General features: G+C 44.2%; 1 protein-coding gene across 1 annotated transcript in view; it reads left to right on the top strand.

The window, feature by feature from the left end:
* Positions 1 to 21,112, top strand: part of LOC137646024 (NIF3-like protein 1) — a 152,798-nt gene that overhangs the window by 88,239 nt on the left and 43,447 nt on the right. The window contains exons 5-6 of the mRNA XM_068379155.1: positions 5,814 to 5,922; positions 6,391 to 6,538. Coding sequence (XP_068235256.1) covers positions 5,814 to 5,922; positions 6,391 to 6,538 — 257 coding nt within the window. The remainder of the gene's footprint in view (positions 1 to 5,813; positions 5,923 to 6,390; positions 6,539 to 21,112) is intronic.

The following is a 21,112-nucleotide window of genomic DNA, read 5'->3' on the forward strand; positions in this document are numbered from 1 at the left end:
TCAGACATTCCTCCATAGAGGGGTCCCATCTGTTTGAGCTTAAGGATGTGGAACATGCTGCTGAGAGGTGGAGGAAGCCTCATCAAGACTCCTCCTCCATAGGGGTTTAACATCTAAGCCCTATAAACCTCCAGCACCACAGCAGTCCCGTCCAACCTAGACCACAACGACAACAAGAACAGCAGCGAAGACAACGGTGTCTAAGCCCTTTCTTGTCAAAGACAGGAAAGGCAAAACATCCTCCAGGGGAGGGAAAAATCCTAGAGGGAGCAGCCGAGGCTGCAAACGCTAGGATAGGCAGTCCCCCTGTATTTCCACCAGTGGGGAGATGCCTACAAAGTTGCGCAGACAGGTGGAAGCAACTAGGGGCCGATTCCTGGACAATCTCCGTGATCAGTCTAGGATATCGCGTCCCGTTCATAATATCTCTACCTCCCCTGACCAGGAATCTAGTGTCATTGAACTCCCTTGCCATGGGATCGGCAAAGGGGCAAGCCCTTCGGGCAGAAGTCCAGACCCTGTTGAAGAAGGACGCTCTCCAAGAGGTCCTCGACGGACCCCAGGCTTCTTCAGTCGACTGTTTCTTGTAAAGAAGGCGTCTGGAGGCTGGAGACCAGTCATCGACCTCTCAGCTCTGAACAAGTTTGTCAAACAAAAATCCGTTCAGCATGGAGACTGCAGACACGGTCAGACTAGCAGTAAGACCGCAAGACTTCATGTGCACACTGGACCTAAAGGACGCGTACTTCCAGATCCCAGTCCATCTTTCTTCAAGGAAGTACAGTACTTAAGATTCAGCCTAGACAACAGAATATACCAGTTCAAGGTGCTGTGTTTCGGTCTTTCCACAGCACCACAAGTCTTCACCAGAGTGTTTACCCTAGTGTCATCTTGGGCACACAGGATTGGCATCCTTTCCTCCATTATCTGGACGACTGGTTAATCCTAGCAGACTCGGTGTCAACCCTTCTTCAACACCGAGACTAACTTCTGAGACTTTGCCAGGATCTGGGGATCATGGTAAATCTCGAGAAGTCCTCTCTGCTTCCCACTCAAAGACTGGTGTACTTAGGCATGATTATAGACACCATTCTCCATAAAGCCTTCCCATCAGACGACAGGATAACAAGGCTGAGAAAGGTCGCAAGACCTTTTCTCAGACGAGAAGAACTTCCAGCCCAATCGTGGCTACGTATCCTCGGTCACCTTTCATCACTGGCCCGTCTAGTTCCCAATAGTCACCTCGGGATGAGATCCCTCCAGTGGCGACTCAAGTCCTGGTGGAATCAAGCACACGACTCCCCGGACATCCAGATGCCCATGGGACCTGCAGAACTGACATACCTTCAGTGGTGGGTGACAGATGAGAATCTACGAAAGGGAGTGGACCTTCTCGTTCCCCCCCCCCCTTCCCGGATTTGATGCTGTTTTCAGACGCTTCAAAAAAAAACGGTGGTGGACCCACATGCTGCACCACACGACCTCAGGCCTTTGGTCAGAGTCAGAAAACTACATACATATACCAAGGCATTTCCCCCAATTGGGGGGGGGTAGCCGACATCAAACAAATGAAACAGGAAAGGGGACCTCTCCTTTCTACGTTCCTCTCAGCCTGACAAGGGACTCGACTGGTACTGCTAGGGGTGCCATAACTCACCCTCCCCCGTTATCCACCACAGATGAAGCTTCATAACGCTGAATCCCCTATTGCTCCTACCTCCTCGGTCTTCCAAGGCACTGGAGGAAGCAGCAGAGCCTACCGGAACTGCGTCACAATTGCTCGCCATTCATTCTTATTTCTAGCACGCTCTCTTGCCTCTCTCACATCTATCCTCCTATCACCCAGAGCTTCCTTCACTCCATCCATCCACCCAAACCTTGGCCTTCCTCTTGTACTTCTCCCATCAACTCTTGCATTCATCACCTTCTTTAGCAGACAGCCATTTTCCATTCTTTCAACATGGCCACCTCAACACATTCATATCCACTCTAGCTGCTAACTCATTTCTTACATCCGTTCTCACCCTCACTACTTTGTTCCTAACCCTATCTACTCGAGATACACCAGCCATTCTCCTTAGACATTTAATCTCAAACACATTCAATTTCTGTCTCTCCGTAACTTTCATTCCCACAACTCCGATCCATACATCACAGTTGGTACAATCACTTGCTCATACAGAACTCTCTTTACATTCATGCCCAACCCTCTATTTTTTACTACTCCCTCAACTGCCCCCAACACTTTGCATCCTTCATTCACTCTCTGACGTACATCTGCTTCCACTCCACCATTTTTTGCAACAACAGACCCCAAGTACTTAAACTGATCCACCTCCTCAAGTAACTCTCCATTTAACATGACATTCAACCTCGCACCACCCTCCCTTTTTTCGTACATCTCATAACCTTACTCTTACCCACATTAACTCTCAACTTCCTTCTCTCACACACCCTTCCAAATTCTGTCACTAATTGGCCAAGCTTCTCTTCCGCGTCTGTAACCAGTACAGTATCATCCGTAAACAACAACTGATTTACCTCCCATTCATGGTCATTCTCGTCTACCAGTTTCAATCCTCGTCCAAACACTCGAGCATTCACCTCTCTCACTACTCCATTAACATACAAGTACCTCCACATAAATCTCCTAGAGATGAAGGCTGTCTTTCTGGCCCTTCAACAGTTCCAACAGTTCCTGGCAAGCCACTCTGTGGTGGTGATGAGCAACAACACCACAGTAGTGGCCTACATCAACAAACAAGGAGGTACTTCTTCGCAGCAACTATCCCATCTAGCGGTAGAGATACTGAGATGGGCCGAAATCCACTCGATACCACTATCGGCTTGCTTCATTCTGGGCAAAAGGAATGTGCTCGACGACAACCTGAGCAGAGCATCTCAGATAGTGAGTACCGAGTGGTCTTTGGATCATCTAGTAGCCAACAAAGTCCTGACTTTGTGGGGTTCTCTGACTGTGGACCTCTTCGCAACAGCCCTGAACTTCAGGCTCCCGCTGTACTGTTCCCCAGTCCCAGACCCCAAGGCTCTCTGGCAAGATGCTTTCCACCAATGGTGGGACAACATCGACGTTTATGCCTTTCCTCCGTGCTGTCTGATGAGGAGGATACTCAACAAGACCAGAACATCGGTCAATCTTTCATTGACCCTCATAGCTCCGCTATGGCATCACGCAGAATGGTTTCTGGACCTTCTGCAACTCCTAACGGAGCCTGCAAGAGAACTTCTTCCACAACACAATCTACTCAAACAACCACATGCCAACATCTTCCACAAAGCCGTAGGTTCACTATGACTTCACGCCTGGAGACTATCCAGCATCTCCTCTCTGAGAGAGGATTTTCACAACAAGTTGTGATCAGGATGTCTGAACACCTGCAAAAATCATCAGCAGCAGTCTACCAGGCAAAGTGGAAAGTCTTCTGTGGTTGGTGTCGTGGAAGGGGTATCTCTCCACTCGATGCCGCTATTCCAGCAATAGCGGAGTTCCTCATGTATTTACGTGAAGAAATGCGCCTATCAGTCTCGGCAGTGAAAGGCTGTCGCTCAGCCCTAAGCCTCGCCTTCAGACTGAAAGGAATGAATATTTCTTCATCGCTAGAACTTTCTTTACTCATACGGAGTTATGAACTTACCTGCCCCCAGTCAGAAAAGAGACCTCCCCCATGGAACGTGTTTCGAGTTCTCGGGTCTCTTAAGAGACCTCCCTATGAACCATAACGCCACCTGACTTGGAAGATGGTGTTCTTGCTAGCTTTGGCCTCGGCCAAGCGAGTCAGTGAACTTCATGGTCTCTCACACGCCATCTCCCATTCAAGGGGATGGGGAGAGGTAACGTTCAGCTTCGTCCCTGAGTTTATTGCTAAGACTCAGAACCCAGGAGTAACGGATCCTCAATTCGACTCATTCCGGATTTCTAGTCTCTGTACTGTAACAGATGACCCAGACCATCTCTTACTATGCCCAGTAAGGAGTTTGAGGCTGTACCTCAAGAGAACAGCTGCAACCTGTCCTCATGTGCCTGCACTATTTGTCAGCACAGGAAGGACCAAGTGGAGGGTCACCAAGAACACCATCTCAGCGTGGATTCACTGGGTCATGACCATGCACTGAATCCAGACCCTCCTCCATCACGTCCCCTCAGAGCACGTGATGTCAGGGGCATAGCTACGTCCCTGGCCTTCAAAAGAAACTACTCTGTGATGCAGGTTCTTCAAGCTGGTGTGTGGAAACGTCAGAACACGTTCACGTCCCACTACCTGCATGACGTGACCCACAGGAGACTCAATACGTTTTCTATCGGTCCTAGGGTGGCTGCACAACAGCTGGTTTAAAACCTCAAGCTCCTTGTTGGACAAGTAGCAGAAGGTTGAGGGCATTGTTACCCAGTTTTAGTCTGCATGAATGAAAAGGTTTGACTGGCCCTTATTCTTTTCTTCATTCTCCCCTCTCATGGGGAGAGCAGCTTCCTGGGTTCTCTGCATAGCTGACCTCAAACCACTGCATGTAAACCATGCTTCCTTGTGTACTTAGTATTAAGATTAATACTGTTGCATCCCCATACCTTGACAAGGTGGTATTGGGAAAGTCCTAGTGCACAGTTTTTCCATCTAAAGAACTCAGAATAACTTTCTAGGACGAGTCACATTTTTACATACCTTCACACACAGCTTGCGTAGTCCACGAACCTTGCATAGCAAGGTTTTAGCGAGGCGCAGGGACTTCTTATCCCTTGAGTGCTAACACACTCAGATAAGGAACCCCCTGGTAAAGCCAAAAAGTCAGATTGGCTGGGATGTCCACCCTTCCTAATGGGTGAGTCACCCCTATTAAATAGCGTGGTTTGTATTCCAGTTATGGAACAAATGACAAATTCGTAAATTTGTATTTCTCCTAACTATGCAAACCTTAGCTATTTAACCAAACTTGCCTGCCAGCCCTGTCCCCCTTGAAGTCCTACCGCCAAGCAAAGTGAGCTCAATCACAGGTGTGTGAGGGGGAGCGGTAGCAAGCTACCCTCCCTACCCCCCGCTAACTAGTGGTGTGGGTAGTAAACCCTCATAAAAAATTAATGGCTCGTCATTTCAGCTACGCCGAAAGTAATTCCCCTATTAAATAGCTAAGGTTTGTATAGTTAGGAAAAATACAAATTATCTACGAATTAGTCATATTTTTCCTAAATATACAAACCTGAGTCATTCAAGTTTTACTTCCTGCTGCATCCACCTTGCAAGTCCCAGCTGGAGTTAGACTGAGGCCCGGAGTCAAGCCATAGCCTGTCGACCTGATACAGGCAAGTAGGAAACGCCATATTGGTTGCCAGATCCTCAATGATTCTTCATTGGCCATAGTAGTTTGCACACTATAGTGTACCCATATTAAATTATTCAGGTTTGTATAGCTAGGAAAAATACAAATTATTTAAAAGTTTGTGATGTTAAATACAATGGCCTATGCATGAAAAGAATTCTATTAAATTTTTTTACAGTAATCTATTTGAAGCATATTCACTAGAAAACGAAGGAAAAGATTCAGAATATATAGACTTTAGCTACCCAATAAGTGAAAGGAAAGTAAACAATTAAAAAGTATGTATGCAAGCAGACAAAGATTTGTGACAAGGGTGTGAGTAAAAGGGCTTTTAAGACTGTTCAACCTTTCCCTCCACAATCAGTAACATCAATTTAACAGCTTTTAACTATAAATGCAAACGTATCTATAACAATATGTTGATATTTAAGATCTGGAGACTTGTTTTATAAACTTTTCAAAACATGGCAGTAATTTCACAGGAACGAATAGTTGCAAGATGTTTAGAAAAGGGGATTGCAATATATTCACCACACACTTCTTATGATGCTCTGAAGGGTGGTGTAAATGACTGGCTAATCCAAGCTTTTGGTAAGTAGCCTATTGTATGATTATTTTATATATGTAATGTTCACACACTACAGGTTAATTGTGAAAGAATTCAAAATCTTATTGATTGCATAAATTTTATAAATTGTTGTGAGAAAAAGCCATATCAGTAGTTTACTTTTTATTTGTGAATAAGTCTCGGGCATAAACAAAATGTGAGCTATTATACCCTATATCTTTGTGGATGTAAAAATGTATTTTAGATTGTTGTAGGGAGTTATCAGCACACTAATGATTAAAATATCCTGTAACTGAATCAGTTTGGTTACATTTTCTTGTTTAATTACTGTATTGGGGAATCAAGTCTTTTACATATCTCACATTTGGTTTTATAAAGATGATTCAAGTGTAAGTCATAAATTTTCCATTTACTTAGGTTCAAATTCATAACTTTTATTTAAACTGGGAAAGTATAATATCTCACTTCAGGCATTCTTTTCCATTTTCTAGAGGCAACATCAGTAGTTCCATTGCAGCAGAGCTCTCAGCCTCCAAAACACAGCCATCAGATCACCGTTGAAATTACTAAAGATGATAGTGGAGCAGAGTTGTTAGGTTATCTTCGTCAGCAATTAGACAAATCTTGTTCACTCTACATGTAAGTCCTTGCAGTGTTAATATAGATTTTTTTCTCTTGAAAATGCTGTTTCCTTTAAAAAAAAAAAAAAGATATTTTATTTCGATGAAGCTTACATGTGAGCCATGAGGCTAATATCTATAAAGGATGAGGTTTTCAACCTTAAACTAGCTATCAAATTAATTTCTTAACCTGTGTATTCCTTTCCTACTGAGGACCATCCAGCACTGTGTTATAATTTGCACTACTTGGTTGAAACAATGCTCAGTGGTGTAGGAAGCTTATGAAAGCCCACTTTATAATAATATTTACATTGTTTATAAGTACGTACAGCATTGGTCAGCATTCATCCCTGTCATCCTGATGACTTTTACTTCTATGAATATGCCAAAAGAGCAATTTTGTTTCTCCTCTGGAAAGGACAGCTTTTACCCCTAAAATTAGAGTAAAAATTTCTAAAGCTCTCCCCAAAATTAGATATCCTGTCCTCTGATATGCTCCCCAGCCATTTGTTCTTACTCTAATGCAAATCTATCAATCTTTTTAAAATATGGAATGTCTTTAGCAGAACTGGTACAGCTGTCGAATTTGTTAACGAGATAGATAATGACACGTGGTGAGTGGTGCTACTGTCTAAGACTTAACTTTTATCTCTGGCTGCAACTGATATGGATGTTCCGTTGCAACCTATAACAAAGCTATTAATTATTTTTCTTTTCCTAACAGTTTTGAGTATTTTATGCTAGCTTTATCTGTCATTATGGAGATGAAAGGGAAGGGTGGAGATGATGCAACCAGTTTATGCATAAATTTGCAGCTAATCCATCTCTGCCTTTTGTAGGGATCATCCCTAGGTGGCAAGTGTAGAACGTTGCCTCCTGTTCAGTGGCAGGTGTTTACTTTGAAGAGGAAAGGAAAGTAAGGACTGTCAGTGTTGTCCTTGGTAATGCCCAAGCTAATTGCAGAGAAGCTCTACTGCTCTTTTTTCACACCATTGAGAGTACAGACTACAGATTCTTTTGCATACATGCTGCTTGGATTGGCCTCTGGGTATTACATGTTAGGAGCCAGGAGAACTCAGAACTAAATTAGCAAGTTTTTCAGGATATGTGAAATTGTGGAATTCCCCCCCCCCCCCCCCATAGAATACCACTCTCCAGCACTCATTAAGAGCTTTCCAATTCCCGACCAGATCGCTGCCGATAAGTTTGACCGTAAGAAGTTGTGGCCTTTAGGTCTTTAAGGTAGGCTCCCTAGAGTCAATTGCTTTTCTGAAGGAGCTGTTAGCTACAGCTACCTCACCTCCAGTGTCCATAAAGCCAGTGAATGCGAGGCTCAAGATTGTGTCTCTAGTGCTTGTCCCTATGCTGGTAACCCCAATGCCAGTGAAGTTGCCATCTATGAGGCCTAAACTTAAGAAACTTCCAGTGCCCGTGCCAAGGCGCTAGGCTCAGCGCCATTAACTGTACTATGTTTACTCTAGGCCCTGTGGTAGCTGCTCAGTAAGTGGTATACATTAGCTACATTTGCTTCCTCACAGCACTATTAGCAGTTATACGAGAACTAAGGTTACGGTTTTAGTCTGGGATGAATGGAAATATTGACTGGCCTTTTTCCTTTCTTCATTCCTCCCCTCTCTTGGGTTACAGCATCTATTTTCCTTAGCTGGAATTCAGTTAATTTCAGGTAATCCCCTTGTAGCTGTTAGCTATTATGTCTGGTAATATTTGTTGTTATGTCCCCATTCTCCTTACAAGGGGGAGGTGAAGTCTGGGTAAACTATAGTTTGTATATTTTGAAACCTATTGCTTATATATTGCCTAGACGGTGTCACGTTGGTGTTATCACACACTCTCTCCTCCTTTGCACAGGCCATTGACTCACTGGTTGTGTCAAACCACTACCTAATGAGGTGTTAAGATGCTTATCTCACATATTTCCATGCTCAGATGCAGCGATCCTGGGTAAAAAGTTCCAGCCAGTTGAAAAGAGAACTTTTACTTACCATGGGGCAAGTCTCCTATGTAAAAAATGATGGTTTGTATTCCTGTCAGAACAAATAACAAATTAGGAAATAAGTATTTAAAGCAGAGATCTTTACACAAATTTTACCTGTCATAACCTAACCCCAGAAGTCTCATCTGCAATCAAAGTGGAGTTATAGTGAGTGATGGAGCGGGCAGTGCTTTACCATTACCCACTGGCAACAACCAGTATGGGTGTTTACACCTCGTTAAAAGTTTTTATAGCCGTGTTATAGCATGCGCTGCTATATTCTCCTATGTAAAGAACTGAGGTTTGTATATTTAGGAGAAATACAAATTAATTCCAAAGGTCATTTTAATAACTTTTTCTTTGAAAAATTCATAAATTTTAAAATCATGCTTGAAAGTTTTATTGTAAAGTTTGATATAATAGGCTTTTTTGGGCTCAGCCGTGTCGTCCTGATGGAAGGTTCCTTTAGGTAGCTTTCTAAGGGATATTTGGCTACAGTGATACTCTCAGAGAATTGACCACAGGTCTCCAGAATAATATCAGGGGACGTATTTCTTGATAAGACACATAGCAATCTTCACCCTGAATAGAGTTTTCGCCTTGAGGGGAAGAGTGGCGAGTTTGAAGGGGAGCCGTCATCAAGGTTACCCGGTGGATCCCCTCCCCGTACTACTATGGCGTAACTATTCCTTTAATAGTAGCCATTTAAGCACAGTGTTTCTCCCACTTGCTCTCGGTATTGTTACTGTTTTTAAGGAATATCACTATGCAATCTCCAGCATCTTCTTCCTCTGGAAAATTGAGTATTTAATCTTTCCTGTGTATAATTTTTGGCTCCCTTCTCACATTTAAATTAACATAATTTAGGTGTGTTAAGCGGAGCACTGCCATCCCCGGAGGCGGCCATTTTAGACTGCTGTCGTACGTATAAATGCTTTATTTAGTTAGTAGTACGATGTTCCCGGTAATTAGCTATAAAGAAGTTCTAGCTATTTAGGCAAAATTATACTAGTGAAGATAAGCTTTACACATGTAATATTTCCTCTTCCTATTAAACGTTTCTATCGTTTATGATAGGGCCTCAGTGGTATTAGCGCAGCCGAGATCCTGACTCGGGTTAGGTTAGCCTAACTCGTTTTAGTAAACTTTAGTAACGTTACCCCCCGTTTAACCTCTTGTATCGTTTTTATTAATTCAGTCGGAGATAAATATCTCCTAGAATTATTAGTATAATTTGATACGCTTCTCTTTTAGAGAAATGAGGATAAACCCCCTTTCCTTCCTATATTTCCTTTTCCTAATAAACAGATTTTGAGTGAAGCGAAAAATCTATTTTTGGGTGAGATAGCCATGTCGTCCTGATGGAAGGTTCCTATTGGTAGCTTTCTAAGGGATATTTGGCTACAGTGATATTCCCAGAGAATTAACCTTTAGGTCTCCAGAATTCTAATTTCTGGTGCGAATATCTTTAAAATTTCTCTTAGGATATCGCATATCAGGGGACTTATTTCTTGATACGACACATAGCAATCTTCACCCCGAATAGCGTTTACACTTCGAGGGGGATAAGTGGCAAAATAGAAGGGGAGCCGTTATCAAGGTTACCCTTCCTCCCGTACTACTATTGAGTATCTAGATGGCGCTTATTCCTTGTAGCAATGAGCATGGTGCTACAGATATAGTAATTTCAGGGGGGTTCTTGCCAAGGCGTTTTCTATAGAAAAGGAGGGCGGGTCCATCAGGACGACATGGCTATCTCGCCCAAAACTTTACATTTTTTGGGCTCAAGCCATGTCGTCCTGATGGAAGTTTACCAGATAATTACTAGAAAGTACTGTATCTGTGGATTTTATTGGTGCCTCAACCTTGGGACAAATTTTCCTATGGCCATCCAGACCATTGAGACATATGACGTTACCGTTATACGTCATTACTGCTAATTATGGACAATGTTAGTGCTTCCTGCCCCCTGCAGGGAAGAGTCATATAATGTATGAACCATAGCATCAACTATATATACAAGAGTCTCACAATTTGTATATTATGTTGGAATATAGCGTCAAATAGTTATACAAAAGTTTCACTGTTCGTATAACGTATTGGAACATAGCCTCACTAGATATTGTTTGTATATCGTGTAGGAACAAAAAAAAGTATCAGCTATATGAAATGTCCAGACATATAATACATGCAGTTTTATATAGGATATAAAAACTCTGGCATACTTTTATTTTTATCAATTGTGGGGCGAAATAAGACGCAAATACGCATTGATAATCATTTATTGACAATAAATGACAACATAAAGTAACTTGTGTAATATATGTTAATATATGTAATGAGAAACATACCAGTCAACAAAATACAGAAAAAATTTTGTTTCCACCTGAAAGGGAAAATTTTTTATTACTGCCACACATCCATCCATATACCAAAGGCACTTCCCCCAATTTTGGGGGGTAGCTGACATCAACAAAGAAGACAAAACAAAAAGGGGACCTCTACTCTCTACGTTCCTCCAGCCTAACCAGGGACTCAGCCGAGTTCAGCTGGTACTGCTAGGGTGCCACAGCCCAACCTCCCACCTTATCCACCACAGATGAAGCTTCATAATGCTGAATCCCCTACTGCTGCTACCTCTGCGGTCATCTAAGGCACCGGAGAAAGCAGCAGGGCCTACCGGAACTGCGTCACAATCGCTCGCTATTCATTCCTATTTCTAGCACGCTCTCTTGCCTCTCTTACATCTATCCTCCTATCACCCAGAGCTTTCTTCACACCATCCATCCACCCAAACCTTGGCCTTCCTCTTGTACTTCTCCCATCAACTCTTGCATTCATTATCTTCTTTAGCAGACAGCCATTTTCCATTCTCTCAACATGGCCAAACCACCTCAACACATTCATATCAACTCTAGCCGCTAGCTAACTCATTTCTTACACCCGTTCTCACCCTCACCACTTCGTTCCTAACCCTATCTACTCAAGATACACCAGCCATACTCCTTAGACACTTCATCTCAAACACATTCAATTTCTGTCTCTCCATCACTTTCATTCCCCACAACTCCGATCCATACAGCACAGTTGGTACAATCACTTTCTCATATAGAACTCTCTTTACATTCATGCCCAACCCTCTATTTTTTACTACTCCTTTAACTGTCCCCAACACTTTGCAACCTTCATTCACTCTCTGACATACATCTGCTTCCACTCTACCATTTGCTGCAACAACAGACCCCAAGTACTTAAACTGATCCACCTCCTCAAGTAACTCTCCATTCAACATGACATTCAACCTTGCACCACCTTCCCTTCTCGTACATCTCATAACCTTACTCTTACCCACATTAACTCTCAACTTCCTTCTCTCACACACCCTTCCAAATTCTGTCACTAGTCGGTCAAGCTTCTCTTCTGTGTCTGCTACCAGTACAGTATCATCCGCAAACAACAACTGATTTACCTCCCTTTCAGTTTTAAACCTCGTCCAAGCACTCGAGCATTCACCTCTCTCACCACTCCACCAACATACAAGTTAAACAACCACGGCGACATCACACATCCCTGTCTCAGCCCCACTCTCACCGGAAACCAATCGCTCACTTCATTTCCTATTCTAACACATGCTTTACTACCTTTGTAGAAACTTTTCACTGCTTGCAACAACCTTTTACCAACTCCATATAACCTCATCACATTCCACATTGCTTCCCTATCAACTCTATCATATGCTTTCTCCAGATCCATAAACGCAACATACACCTCCTTACCTTTTGCTAAATATTTCTCGCATATCTGCCTAACTGTAAAAATCTGATTCATACAACCCCTACCTCTTCTAAAACCACCCTGTACTTCCAAGATGGCATTCTCTGTTTTATCCTTAATCCTGTTAATCATTACTCTACCATACACTTTTCCAACTACACTCAACAAACTAATACCTCTTGAATTACAACACTCAGGCACATCTCCCTTACCCTTATATAGTGGTACAATACATGCACAAACCCAATCTACTGGTACCATTGACAACACATATTAAACAATCTCACCAACCAACACATATTAAACAATCTCACCAACCATTCAAGTACAGTCACACCCCCTTCCTTCAACATCTCAGCTTTCACACCATCCATACCAGGTGCTTTTCCTACTCTCGTTTCATCTAGTGCTCTCCTCACTTCCTCTATTGTAATCTCTCTCTCATTCTCATCTCCCATCACTGGCACCTCAACACCTGGAACAGCAATTATATCTGCCTCCCTATTATCCTCAACATTCAGCAAACTTTCAAAATATTCCGCCCACCTTTTCCTTGCCTCCTCTCCTTTTAACAACCTTCCATTTCCATCTTTCACTGTCTCCTAAATTCTTGCGCCAGCCTTCCACACATGAATTTGAAAATTTAATAAATTTTCTAATATAGTTTTCTGTAATGTTGAATATTATCAACACTGTGTAAAGTACGCATGGCACAAGTGTTATCTATATTTTTCCACCTGAAATAATTTGAACAATCCTTATTGTCACCATGGTGACACCCACTTCACAAGTGTTGCACTGGGAGGTGTCAACACCTTCACCTGAAAAATTGATAGTCCCAATCAATACACTGTTCATCGCAGCACTAGGCGACAGGTTTTAATACACTACCTGCTGCCACCACGTAATGCTTAATGCATGCACTTGCTTCGCATAATGTTTGTAGAACACACTGGATGACCTCCATCCAGTGTATGAGCGAAGACGCTCAAAGTCCATATACTGAAAAAAGGTCAGATATGAAGCAATTTTCCTTGGATCATGACCTGCGGGTGTACTGTCAGGATCCGCTCTGCGAATAAAGTATTATTATTATTATTATTATTATTTGCTAAGCTACAACCCTAGCTGGAAAAGCAAAATGCTATAAGCCCAGGGGCCCCAACAGGGAAAATAGCCCAGTAAGGAAAGGAAAGAAGGAAAAATAAAATATTTTAAGAAGAGTAACATTAAAATAAATATTTCCTATATAAACTATGAAAACTTTAACAAAACAAGAGGAAGAGAAATTAAATAGAATAGTGTGCCTGATTGTACCCTCAAGCAAGAGAACTCTAACCCAAGACAGTGGAAGACCATGGTACAGAGGCTATGGCACTACCCAAGACTAGAGAACAATGGTTTGATTTTGGAGTGTCCTTCTCCTAGAAGAGCTGCTTAACATAGCTAAAGAGTCTCTTCTACCCTTACTAAGAGGAAAGTAGCCACAGAACAAATACAGTGCAGTAGTTAACGCCCTCAGTTGTTTTAGGGATAAGTTTGATCCTGAAGTTTCTCCTTTAAAGCGCTGTCCTCCCCTGAAGTCTGAAGTTCTTCGAAGATAGACCTTTAGACATCCCACTGGACACAGCGAAACATCTTCCTTCAGAGGGCAGATTCTCCAGGGACCCCATCTCTTAGTGGGTAGCTCGTTCTTAGCGAGAAAGGTTGGATCAGGAAAAAGATTCAGTTCTTCCACTTCTGTGAACTGAATATGGCCCTCATCTCTGGATAGGGCCACTATTTCACTACCTCTAGCCCCTGAGGCTATAGCGAACAGGAAAATGACTTTTTGGGTCAAGTCCTTCAGAGGGCAATTTTTATTGTTCACTGTTGAAGCATAGTGTAGGACCTTATCCAAGGACCATGAAATAGGCTTCGAAGGGGCTGCAGGCCTGAGCCTAGCACACGAATTAGGGATCTTGTTAAAAATTTCATTCGACAGGTCTACTTGGAAGGCATATAGAAGAGGTCTAGTCAGAGCCGACTTACACGTAGTTATTGTGTTGGCTGCCAGACCTTGTCTATGAAGGTGAATAAAGAAGGACAGACAGAAGTCCATTGAGATTTCTTTTGGTCCTTTTGCTTTGACGAAAGCAACCCGCTTTTTCCAAGACGATTCATATTGTCTCCTAGTTGACTTAGACTTGTATTCTTCTAAGAAGTCTATACTGCCTTTTGAGATCCTAAATTTTTTCTTTACTGCTAGGGAGAGAAAATCATGAGATGAAGGTTTTGGGTTCTCTGTGATGAAGCGAAGACAGTCGACTTCTGGAACTGTTGAGACAGTGCTGCGTCCGGAAGAGGGACTAGCCTCAGCTTCAGTTCCAATACCAGAGGGAACCAGTTGCTCTTTGGCCACTTGGGAGCCACTAGACCTGCCGTTCCCCGAAAGGATCTCAGCCTGTTGAGGACCTTCATTAAGAGATTGGTCGGAGGGAACAGGTAAATCCGGTTGCATCTGTTCCAGTCGAGGGACATGGCATCCGCCACCTCCGCTAGAGGGTCCTCGTATGGGGCTACATAAACAGGTAGTTTCTTGATGTCGCTCGTCACGAAGAGGTCGATCTGCAGTTCCGGGACTTGATGCAAGATGAAGGAGAATGAGTGCGTCTTGGGACCATTCTGACTCTATCGGCGTGAACCTGGATAGAGCGTCCGCTGTCATATTGCAGAACCCTTGAAGGTGAACTGCTGACAAAAGCCATCTCTTCTTTTCCGCCTAGTGGAAGATGGCTAATATCACTTGGTTGATTTGGGACGATCTCGAGCCTTGACAATTCAGACATCTCATTATCACTTCGCTGTCCAGGATCAGCCTGATGTGGGCTGATCTGCGAGGGGATAGTTTCTTCGTCAAAAAGACTGCCATGGCCTCCAAAATGTTGATATGGAAGGTCTGGAATAGAGAAGACCAGGTCCCTTGGACTTTCCGTTGATGGGAGTGACCTCCCCATCCTTCCGTTGAGGCATCCGTGTGGATGGTGACTGATTGTGGAGGTGGTTGCAAGGGCACGGTCCTCTTTAGGGTCTTGGCCTTCGACCATGGCTTGAGAAGTGATCGTAGTAAGGTCGGTATCGGTCTTCTTTGATCTCTTCGAGCGTTTGATGTGTATCTTCTCCAGACTCCTGACGCATCTTTTAGTTGTGCTTTTAGCACTGGGTCTGTCACTGTTGCAAACTGGAGAGAGCCCAGTACTCTTTCCTGTTGGCGTCTTGAGATCCTGTTGGATATCAGTAGTCTTGACAGTTCCCTCAATCTCTCTCCTCTTCCCTGGGGGAATGGAGAGACGGTGTGACTTCAAGTTCCAATGGATTCTCAGCAATTGAAATTCTTGAGCCGGAGAGAGTTGAGACTTCTTGAAGTTGATCTTGAACCCCAGATGTTCCAGGAATTGGATCACTTTCTTGGATGCTTGCATACAAGCTGTCCTGGATGCTGCCCACACCAGCCAGTCGTCCAGGTACCCTGCTACCCGAACGCCTTCTAGGCGTAGTTGTTGAACAACTGCGTCAGCAAGTTTTGTGAAAATCCTTGGGGCTATGTTTAGTCCGAAGGGCATGGCTATGAAGACGTACTTTTTCTTCTGTAGCCTGAATCCTAGGTAGGAGGAGAGAGGGCGATTGACTGGAATATGCCAGTAAGCATCTGCCAGGTCTATTGAGACCGTGTACGCCCCTTTTGGTATTAGGGTCCTTATGTGTTGAAGGTTTAACATCCTGAACTTGTTGTTCTCTATGAACTTGTTGAGTGGCGACAAGTCCAGAATGACTGAGTTTGTCTGAGTCATTCTTGGGAACACAAAACAGCCTTCCCTGGAATTTGATGGACTTTGCCCTCCTTATTACTCGCTTGCTCAATAGTTCTAGGGTATATTCTTCCAGTACGGGGGTGGAGTGTTGGAAGAATTGAGGAAATGATGGTGGAGCCTCACTCCAGCTCCATCCAAGTCCGTTCTTGATTAGGCTGTGGGCCCACGGATCGAAGGTCCAACGATCCTGAAATTGTTGGAGCCTCCCTCCTACCTGAAGCATCTCATTGCTTCTGTCTTCCGGAGGATTTACCTCCCTGACCGCATCCTCCCTTACCACCCTTACCTCGTTGGGGGTATTTTGAGGAGCCCAGTTTAGAGCCTCTACCTTTGGGACGAAAGGTAGAGGTTGGCCTCTCAAATGCAGGGTTAAATGCTGGTGACTGGGCAACCAGCTGTTGAGGTACCATCTGGTAAGTGGTTGGAGGTTGAGCAACCACTTGGGGCACCGCGGTCACGGTGACTGTGGGATGTTGTTGTTTGGCAGGCCGAGAGGGTAATCTAGGTCTCTTAATCTTCTTCTTAAGCTGGGGACCCTCATCTGGAAAAGACTTCCTCTTAGCTGACATGCCCCACCTCTGGAGAAGGTTTCTATTCTCCGTGGCAGCCTTGTCAACAACCTCCTTGACCACTTCACTTGGGAAGAGGTCCTTACCCCAGATATTGGAAGCTATCAGCTTCCTGGGTTCGTGTTTTACCGCTGCTGAAGCGAACACGAACTCTCTACATGCCCTTCTGGCTTTGATAAAGCCGTACAGGTCCTTTAACAAGGTAGCCGTGTGCATCTTGGCCATGACCATATTCTGTAGGGATAGAGATGCCGCTAGTCTTTCCTTCGTTTCTTGCTCCCTACGCAAGAGAAAGTCAGACAGCTTTGGGAGATTTTCGTTGAACTGACGTCCAGCGATATCTGCCTCCAACTTCCCAACTGAGAAGGTAAGGTGGACTTCCTTTCAATCCTTGTCCTCCCTGGGCAGGGCTAATGACAAAGGTCTACACAGGACAAGGCTTGCCTGCCTCTATTGCCTTAATGGCAGCTTTAAGAGCCGTTGATGTAAACGGGAAGGCTATTGAAGCTGGAGCAAGAAAGGTAGGATGTTTCTTGCTGAGGGCTGGCACCTTACTAGTGTAGCCCACCTGCTTCAGGCTACTTGCCAAAAGAGCCTGTGCCTTGTCATGGTCAAATACTATGACCTCCTTGGGTTCCGTCTTTTCCTTCAATGCTGGTTCCAGCTTCAGGTGGATGAAGCAGTCTGGGTAAGCGTTGAAGCTTGGCCAGAACTGAACATCCTCGATAGGGACGGCTCCCAACTTCTCTGAAGTAAAGAGTTTCCCATTAGTGATTGGCATGTACTCAGCATACCTCCAGGGATTAGTTTCAGAGCAGGTTGGGAGGTCTTGAACCCTAAGTCTCTTGTGAGACCCACAGGAGGCAGAGAGTTGAGCAATTTGTCTGTCAAGTTTTGCCTCCCTTTCTTCGCCTTGTTTGCGAAGGCTCTCCATCAGCACCGTAAGATTGGCCAGTGCCTGTCTCATGTCATCTGATGGAGGGGCGGAAGATGTTGAAGGTAACGGCTCCAGAGCCAGTACCGATGGAAGGGACTCCGAATCGACTTCTTCCTCTTCTTCAGGCGTCAACGTAGACTCCTCCTCGTGACCTTCCCTCAGAAGATCCTTCTCGGTGTCTGAGGACACTTCAGACAACCTCTCCTCTTGATGGATTTCCATGCCTTGTAATGCGTCGGAGACTTCCGTTTCTACGGCATTCTGGACGCATGGAATCTCGGGTCGAGGTTGGGGTATGACAGCTTCCATACCCGCTTCAGGGAACAGCAAGTTGCGCATCTGTTCGTTGGGAAGGTACGGTCCCGTTGCGTTTTTCTGAAACCCACGTACCCATCTATGCAGCTTTTCTCGTGCTGCATCCCTTGACTCCGCTGACTTGGGGTCATCAAAAGCTTCGGTAACCAAGGCCTTGCATATGTTGCAGTCTTGGGGGTCCCAGTACCGAAAAGCTTGTTTTGAAGCGGTGCAGAGGGCATGAGCTCTGCACTCTATATGGCCGCAAAAGTCCTTACTCCTGACGTTGCAGAAGACGACTTTGCACTTCAATTGGTCCACCTGTAAAGAGAGGAAACTTAAATGAGTATGCGGTAGTTTATCTCACCTGATAAACAACTATGTAAAATATTACTCTTAATATTTCAATCATTACAGCTTAGGATACTCAAGCTAGAAAGGAACTAGGAAAGACACATACTTGTGTTTCCTGTCCAGCCAATTGCTGTGACCTCCCCAAAAATTAAAGCCTTAGAGTTTTCCTATTCAGGAAACCCTAGGGGTAGATAAGTGTATCTTAACACTGGCCTTTCCCAAGGTTTTAATAATGTGGGGTAAATGGTAACTGATCAGCTATCAGTGTGTTGAAAGAAATCTTTTCTTTCAATATATGAGTGGCTCAACAATAGACTGTGCAAGGATACACAGGGTATGTTGGAAAATAACTACTGTATATATACTATAGTTTTCTGTCTGCAGTATGATCTATACTGCAAATATACTGGCTACTGTATAATCATATACTGTAGTGCCGGCTAGGCTAGCACCTGGCGGCACGATCCAGCCTGGGGTAGTACCTGGCGGCACCGGCCTAGTCGGCCTTCACCGGCTGGGTTAGTACCTGGCAGCACTAGCTGACAGAGAGAGAGAAAGCATGGAGTAAAGGGTTACCTTATTAATGTTATCAACAATTATCAAGGGTGTAAGTATTTAATCTTACTGCCTTCCTCCAGATTGAGGGTTCAAATGGAAGCGGAGAATGTATCATTCAGGCTTCCATCCAACCACAAAAACCATTGCTGGTCACTGCCAGTCCCGGGTATGTGGATGGCAGTTCAAGAGAGGACTGAAGAACACTCTACAGAACAGGAGTCTCCCACCGGCAGCCGTTACAGCCGGCACAACTTTTCTTGGAGCCTTGCGTCCATAAGGGAAGACTGAGTGACTAAACAGATGCTTATGTAGGAGCCTGGCCAGCCCCACAACCTACCCGGCAAGCGGTGAGATTGTAGGACAACGGCCACAGGGTTGCGATGTCCTAGAGGACAGAGGGGGCAGAGAAAAGGGTCCTGTATAAAGTGTGGAAGAAGGCGGCAAGGAAGAAACTCTGTTTCGATATCGGCGCTATCCTAGGCGGCAAAAGAATAACTATTCTTCAGCCTAGGGTCTGCCGAAAAGGTGTTCAGAGGAGGCGGCAGGATTGCCGCCGCCTCTCAACAGGGGAGAAACATCGTTTCAGTGTTGGCGCCATCCTAGGCAGCAGAAGAATGTCTGTTCTTCAGCCTAGGGTCTGCCAACACAGGACTAGTCTTCTAGACCGCAGGGGAGAAGGTGGCGGCATCATAGAACCACTTCAAGTGCGGCCGAGGGAGGCGTAGCCTCCTATGCCGGCAGGGGAGTGACTACATACTATGCTGCTCTGCCACCAGCAAAAGACTGAATACTCTGAGGTTCTGTGGAAAAAACCAAAGCCGGCTATCCGCCGGCAAAGGTAAGAGACAGAAAACCCTAGCCTAGTGAAGCCGGAGTGTCTACTCTATGGCAGGATCAAAAAAGGGTGTTCCCCCAGGGCAGTACTCAAAGGGAGGAGGGATTACCCTTAAATCTCCACTGGAGACGAGTATCGAATTATATAATAATTCTGGGAGATATCTATCTCCTTATGAACTGATAAAACGATACACGAGGGTAAACCAGGAACATGTATGATTCATAAGTATACTAAAGCGCATAGGCTAGCTAGCTTAGCGCAGGCTGAGATTTCGGTTACCTAAATCACCGAAACTCTAACGTATACGATCGATATAAGGAAGAGGAAATATATGCAAAAATATGTGTATTTTACAAGTATTATGTGCCTAAATAGCTTCATATTTTATTAATACTATTACAACTAGGAATGTCGTTCTTTATCATGCATGAAGGTAAACTGAAGCGCGTAGGCCAGGAAGCCTAGCGCGGGTGAGGTTCGGTTACCTAAATTGCCGAAACTCTAAAGAATACAGTCGACATAATATATAACTCCCTATTAAAATCTTAAATGAATAGCTTCAAAAATATTCATGCTATTACAACTGGGAATGTCGTTCAGCTAACTAAATAACACATGCGTTATGAACAACAGCGCCCGTGGCGTCTCCGGTGATTGGCAAAGCTCCAAACACTTAAAATTACTCTTAATTTCACTGTGAAGCAGGAGCTAAAATTTATACACTGTAAAGAATAAAAACTCAATTTTCCAGAGGTAGAAGAAGTTAGAGATTGCGTTATAAATCCTTGAATATCGAGCACAAACGTTAGAGCGATAGGGAAGACCACCGTGCGAAACTGCTACAAAAATAGGAATAAGCGCCATCTAGATACTCAATAGTAGTACGGGAGGAAGGGTAACCTTGATAACGGCTCCCCTTCTATTTTGCCACTTTTCCCCCTCAAAGCGTAAACGCTATTCGGGGTGAAGATTGCTATGTGTCGTATCAAAATATACGTCCCCTGATATTATGCGATATCCTTAAGAGAAATTTTAAGGATATTCGCGCCAGGAGTTAGAATTCTGGAGACCTAAAGGTTAATTCTCTGGGAATATCACTGTAGCCAAATACCCCTTAGAAAGCTACCAATAGGAACCTTCCATCAAGACGACATGGCTTGAGCCCAAAAACGTTTCTATCGTTGACGATAGGGCCTCTCGGTGGTAATAGCGTAGCCGAGATCGCGACTTGGGTTAGGTTAACCTAACTCGTTTTAGTTTACTTTAGTAACATTATTCCCCGTTTAACCTCTTGTATAGTTATATTGATTTGGTCGGAGATAAATATCTCCTAGAATTATTATTATAATTCGATACGCTTCTCTTTTAGGGAAATAAGGTTAAACCCTTCCTTCCCCCTGAGTGCCGCCAGCCCCGGCGACAACC

This window comes from Palaemon carinicauda, chromosome 8 (genome assembly GCF_036898095.1).
Source record: "Palaemon carinicauda isolate YSFRI2023 chromosome 8, ASM3689809v2, whole genome shotgun sequence".
NCBI classification, from domain to species: Eukaryota; Metazoa; Arthropoda; class Malacostraca; order Decapoda; family Palaemonidae; genus Palaemon; species Palaemon carinicauda.